At 41.5% G+C, this 6444-nt stretch overlaps 1 protein-coding gene across 1 annotated transcript; it reads right to left on the bottom strand.

Annotated features, from left to right (window-relative positions):
• Positions 1-2358: 2358 nt before the first annotated feature.
• On the bottom strand, positions 2359-3731 carry LOC307156996 (uncharacterized protein; the record flags this gene model as incomplete). The annotated part of the gene is made up of 2 exons (XM_079868724.1): positions 2359-2506; positions 3587-3731. 2 exons carry the CDS (start codon positions 3729-3731, stop codon positions 2370-2372), a joined length of 282 nt encoding a protein of 93 aa, XP_079724850.1. The 3' UTR covers positions 2359-2369.
• Between the last annotated feature and the right edge of the window lie 2713 nt (positions 3732-6444).

Below are 6444 nucleotides of genomic sequence, written 5' to 3' on the forward strand. Positions count from 1 at the left end.
TTGCCATGTAATTATGACTACCTTTATGATGTTTCTTGAATAACCCATGTAAATCACTTTTGTGTTGATATGAAAGAAAATGCTAAAGTCAATCCAAAACGTATATGTACACTAACTTTTGAATAAAATGCAAACATAAATGTCACAGGTCGGGGTGGGCCAAGCCAGACTGCGCCCACCCCTGGAGACCGGGTACCGCCTCGAGGAGCGTGTCAAGGAACCAAACAGCAGGCAGAGGATAAAGGAATAACAATTTCTTTATTGAGTTAAAAGCAGATAATTTGAAAGTCCTAATTAAAATCTTCCTTCTCGTCGCCAGAAGCGATCCGATGGGCCCCCTGGACTGGAGCGGGATGAACGTTCGTGGACACCCTGCAGCTCGTCGGAGAGGGATCAGAGGACGCGCACCATCCAGGTAGGTCACTGGGTAAGTACTCCTTACAGAGCTCGCAAGGAAGTCTTGGCTATACGGACCCCATTCGGACTGGAACTGGGCCTTGGGCCGTGACGGGAGGGGACCTTGGACAGCAGGACGACACTTCGATCGAGGTACGTGCCGCAGCTATTCTCTTTCCTTCTCAACAGCGGCAACAATTTACAACACGGGCGCGGAGGGCCACCCGGCAGGAGGACACTTCAAGCGAGACACTCCCTCTCGGCTATGCCCTGCAACAATACAACAGGGTTCAATGGTTCAACAATATACGACGCTCAACGGCGATACCTTCTCTCCTTCTGAACAGGGCGGAGGCCTTCAATGGGACAGGTGGAAACCACCAGACGGAGAGGACACTCTGAGGGAGACACTCCACTTCGGCTGTGCACTGTAACCAGGTAGCAGGGTTTACCTATTCAACAGCATATCAAACGTTCATTTTAAAAACCTTTTCCTTTTCTGAACAGGGCAGCGGCTTTCGATAGAAACATGTGGAGACCACCAGGCGGGGAGGATGCTTTAAGCAAGACGCTCCACTTCAGCTGTACGCTGTAACAATGCAACAGGATTTGACCATTCATCAGTAGATGAAACATTCAACGGCAATACCTTCTCTCGTTCGGACCAGGGCAGCGGCTTTCGATAGGAACATGTGGAGACCACCAGGCGGGGAGGATGCTTTAAGCAAGACGCTCCAGTTCAGCTGTACGCTGTAACAATGTAACAGGATTTAACGGGTCAACAGCATTAACAGAGCGGGGCTGTCTCAAAATGGTAAGTTGGGCGCTTGATGTGACAAACCCTGCTCGGAGACAGCGGGTGAAAGACTATAGAAGAGAGTGCACAGCAGACTACTAATACTTCTCCACACGATAAACTTCACTCCACCACACAAACCGTGTGAATCGTCACTTCAGGCACTGCATTCCACTCGCACACCGTGCATTCGGGCCAGCACTCACCCACCGGTCTTTCTCAAACCAGATCGACTCTCGTCTCTCACAAGGGCTCAACTTCTCTCGGAGACAGCCAGAACGGATGCAGCAATCGTCACATTCAGTGAAGGAAGAACAAAGGTTGGAGACAGATCAATGATTCACTCGGTGTAATAATTCACTCGTGCCACACGCTTTCCAAACTCTCCACACCACTTCAGTGTCAGTGCATATAAACAACGAATCCAATACTCATCACTTTGCGTCTTTCCCACTGCTGACGATATCCCTTGGGTTTTCGTTGACAAAAACTTCACTCTCTCCTTTCCATTTCTCGGCTTCAATCTTCGCCCTGCTGCACAGCCCAGCCTCAAATACAAACAACCCGCCGACAAAACACAGTATCTCACGGGAGGAGAACCAACACCGACAGTCTGCTTCCTCTCTCTTTTTAAAGCCCCATCTGAATACGTGTCCCTCTCACAACGCTCTCTGTAATTCTCCACACCTGCTGTCAATCAGGCAATTGGCCTCGCTGCCATGGCAACAGATTCGCAGTGCAATGAGACGGGCGTCCACAGGAGGTCTCCAAATAACACTGCATTCACAAGGGCTTTAATCTCTTTTTCTAATTTTTGTCACACCGTGACATAAACTTAAAACATTTTAATATTTATCCCATAATTGTTGCAAATGATATAAACAAGGCCAGAAAATATGAAGAACATATTTATTTATAAAATTGCACGTCTCAAGAAACAACTTAAAAACACACAAGTCACTTAGGGAATTACACTAATATAAAGAAATAAACTTGCATCTAAAAAATGGCAAAATAAAAAATAAAAAAAAAAGAAAGAAAAAAAATTGTTCAAATGTTCAAATTTAAGAAATATCCTAAAACACCAGTTTTTAAATAAACTTTAATTAAAAAAAAGTGCCTGTGTAAAAAGCGCACAAGTATGAAGAAACATCTTAAAAGCCTTCTTGAAGCCTGCTCAAGGCACGTTGTTAGATTTAGCTCTTTCCTTCCTTCCTCCATCCCTGTCAGGAGCAAGTTGTAGCCATCTAGTTATATATCTTTCCACCTCTTTATCAGTGGACATCTTGGTATGGGCATTTGTCCTCACTGCATCTATATAGAAAACAAGTCAAAAATAGATAGTTATACTTTGTCGTGCAACACAGTGTTGATAAAAATAAACATGATTGTTATCAAATAAGTGCAACCTACATATGATGGATTGAATTAGGCCTTTAAAAAGATGATGAAGTTGTGTATACTTACAAACACATGAAGAACTGCAACAGGTGCTGTCTCCATCTCCAACTGCACTGGTACATGGACTTAAATTATTCCTAGAGGAGTTGGGACTTCTAATACCATATGTGTGTCTGGATGGAGTTCTCAGGGCATCTACCATAGTCAGTGGGGGTGACGGTATTTGTGGTGCTGCAACAACTTCTGAATGATCCTGAATTCTGCCTGTTTTTTTCAGTCTCTTGCTGGCAAAGACATTATCTTCATCACTCTCACTTAAGTGGTTTATTTTATTCCCCCTGAACAGATAAATGGGGAATAAAATTAAATAGTGCCATAGCAAAACATGCAGATTATAATGGATGAATGCAATATATGTACAATTTACATACACAAGACATAGTTCACCCAAAATGAAAGTTCTATAATATATTCCCTCATGATGTTGTTACAGACTTTTCATTTTGGGGTTAACCACAGGGCAATTCCATCCACAGGTCATCTTTACCATGAAAAAAAAAAAAAAAAAATTTACCAAATGAACCATACCCTTTTTAAGTTGTCAAGTTAGGTCTGAGTGGCTGGTGGCTGAGTGGCTGGTATTAAATGCATTTACTGAGAATTTATATTTAAAGTTTTGACTGCAAATGTCACATCCATAACGTTGGAATTGCCCTACACCGGTAATATGAAAAACAACTGTGGTAAAAAATACAAACAAACCTGTTCTTTCTTTTTGTGTATGCTGGACGATCATCATCATCATCATCTGTCTGCAAGTCAGACATCAGAGTTGCCTGTGGAAGTTTGAGCCGAGCTTTCTGATAGGTGTCTATAAAATATTGCATTATTGTTAACCTCCCCAAAAATGTAACAGTAATGAAATACAGTTTTCATAATATGTTACACTACCTGTTGTGTGAATAATTCGCACCCTGAAGGCAGACCAAGTACGATTAGGAGATTCTTGCTGTGTTACAGCCTTCTGGATCTTAGCCACAGATTTGTAAGTCGGCCAAGCACAGGTACCATTCTGCACCCATGAAGATGGCACAACTTCTACTTCAGACGATTCTGTGAATTCCACAATATGGAACATTTTCCAAAAAAAAAAAACATAACAAAACAAAACAAACAGAGCAATTTGTTGCATTTTACACATTGCTGTTGATGTCAATTTAAATGCAGTAAAGGTAGACAGGCAAACTTGTTGTGAAAAGGAAGCATGACATATTTTTTAAGTGTCTCTTCAATTTTGGCACATTTAAATTCTTGAGAAAGATCAGATACGAGATAAGCGCCAAGCCTGCAAGAATCAATTGGGTAGTCATAAAATCTACTGACCGACTCAAACTCAGCATATATTATGTATGCATCATTATTCTGAATATAGATGTTCTGTACCAACCCAATATTGTTACCAATTCCGACACAGTTATCTCCTTTAGAAACTTTTAGACAAATTTTTTTTAGATATATTTCTTTATACTGTCTCACTTCTCCTTTAACAAACGGCAAAATGGGACCATCACAATGTTCTTTTCGCACAGAGTTTGGAAGGGTCGATCTTAGAACCACCACTAGATATTTCAGATATCCTGCGTACTATCTGTGCAACAGGATGACATGGTCGTCTGACCAATCTTTTTAACTGCCCTAAAAAATTCTCGAACGGAAATGCAGAAATGTTGTCAAGTGGACCATGGCATTTCACATCATCAGCTAAGTGAACAAGGCCATGCACATTATAGACCACATATTCATTGCCATAGAGCTTCCCAAAGTGCTCCACAAAAGCCACTAGTAATGCCTTTGCATATTCACACATTACAGAACACAGGGTTGGATCAATAAGAATTGAAATCGCAACTGAGAGAAGCATAAAGTTATTGTAAACAGGAGTGCATACAACATCACAAAGAACCACTGATCCTGTGTAGAGTAAAAACTGTCTAAGTTCAGTTGCCTTCCACCTGTTTTTTCTTCAATTGACCTTGGTTTACGAGCAAATTCTGATGGGACATAATTCTTAATGGAGAGTAAGTTCTGAGATAATTTGACTACTTTCTGTGATGGCAAACGAGTCTTGAGAGGACCACTTGTCCATAGATCTAATAACCTTCGCATCACACCAAGACAGACTAAATGCATATAATCATTAGGGAAACAAGATATCATGTTTATATCAAGTTCAGTAAGTGGAGATCTAGTCATGTGGTGGTCTTCATCACACATGCTTCTGAATGTTTCATCCGTTCTTAAGGCAGCATTGGTCTCAGGGAAAGTCATGCGCTTTTGCATATAGACACCAGACTGTACACAGTTACCACATGATGAATAACCTGAATGAGACTTAACTCCCTTAACATATGCACGAGCAGGTGCATCACAAACTACAGAACAAATTTTTAGGAGTAGTTCCTTTCCTTTGAAAATAAAGCCTGACTGCAGGACCTTAACTTCATCAACTAAGCTTTTTAAATACTCTGACAATACTTTTGGTTTGCAAATGCCACCAAATATTGCTATAAGAAAAGGCTTTTTGGTTATGCCTTGCAATAAGCCTAAAATAGGCCAAAGTTGCATATTTGAACTCTTGTGCAACGGAATGCCGTGAAAATTCAACTGCAATCTCAGTGTATGTCTGTTTGGTACTTGGGGCAATATTTTTTCAAGAACTCCAGACAATGCATTAAGAATTCCAAAATAGTAGAAAGAACCTCATGCTACTTGTTCTATTCTATATATTGTGTTAGTCTTAAAGGGGGGGGGGGGGGGGGGTGAAATGCTCATTTTCACTCAATCTCCTGTTAATCTTGAGTACCTATAGAGTAGTATTGCATCCTTCATATCTCCAAAAAGTCTTTAGTTTTATTATATTTATAAAAGAAAGATAGGCTGTACCGAGTCTTTCCGGAAAAAAACGAGCGTCTGGAGGTGGGCCGTGTGGGCGAAGCCAGAGCCATAGAGAGAATCCGTCGATCTGGGCTTTTTAAAACATTCATCGTCGAAATGCAGGGAACAAACAGTCTACACAACTCGTTTTTGCCCCGGAAAAACAATCTGCATCCACTGTTCCTAACGCTGGGTTCTTTGGGAAGCTGAACATGGTAAGCTTTCCCTCACATCCAAAAACACATTTTGGAGACACTATGCAGCGCTGCCGATGATTTCCTGTTGAAGCGCGTTGATGTGCGCGGTCTCGCTCTCCTCTGGTCGACGTGTGCGCGGGCGAGCTTTTCCGGGAGAAAAGCTCACATAAGGAGTTCCACTCTGGTCTACGTCATTAGATCCACGGTCGAAAAAAAACAGCCGAAACTTGTACCAACCCGGAAGTAAGATTTTCGGCACAGAAATTCTCCGTTATTCGTCCAAAATATTTTTTAAAAACTTTGGCCATGTTAAGCATGAGAATCCATCTCTTTAACACTGTAAACAACTCTGAATAGATGAAACACCATTGTACCCCCCCTTTAAGCAGTGTTCGAGCGTCTTTTGGAAGGCTGGAATGCATACTACGCAAGACTGACAGAAGTGCTGTTAATGCAACCATTGTGATTCTGAAGTCTATGGCCCAGTCAGTTAGAGCATTTCTAAAAGCTTCATCAGGACTTTCCTCAAAATGGTCACCACTATTCTCAGAATCAATTTCAGAGTCTTCCGACATCACTGCATCATAATCATCATAATTAACAGAGTCTTCCAACATCACCACATCATAATCATCAAGATCGTCAAAGTCCTTATCTTTAGGGGCCTCGTTTTCACTATTTTTCACAGTTTCACACTGTTGATTATGAGGAGTGTCATTA

Source organism: Squalius cephalus (assembly GCF_949319135.1).
Source record: "Squalius cephalus genome assembly, chromosome: 4".
NCBI classification, from domain to species: domain Eukaryota; kingdom Metazoa; phylum Chordata; class Actinopteri; order Cypriniformes; family Leuciscidae; genus Squalius; species Squalius cephalus.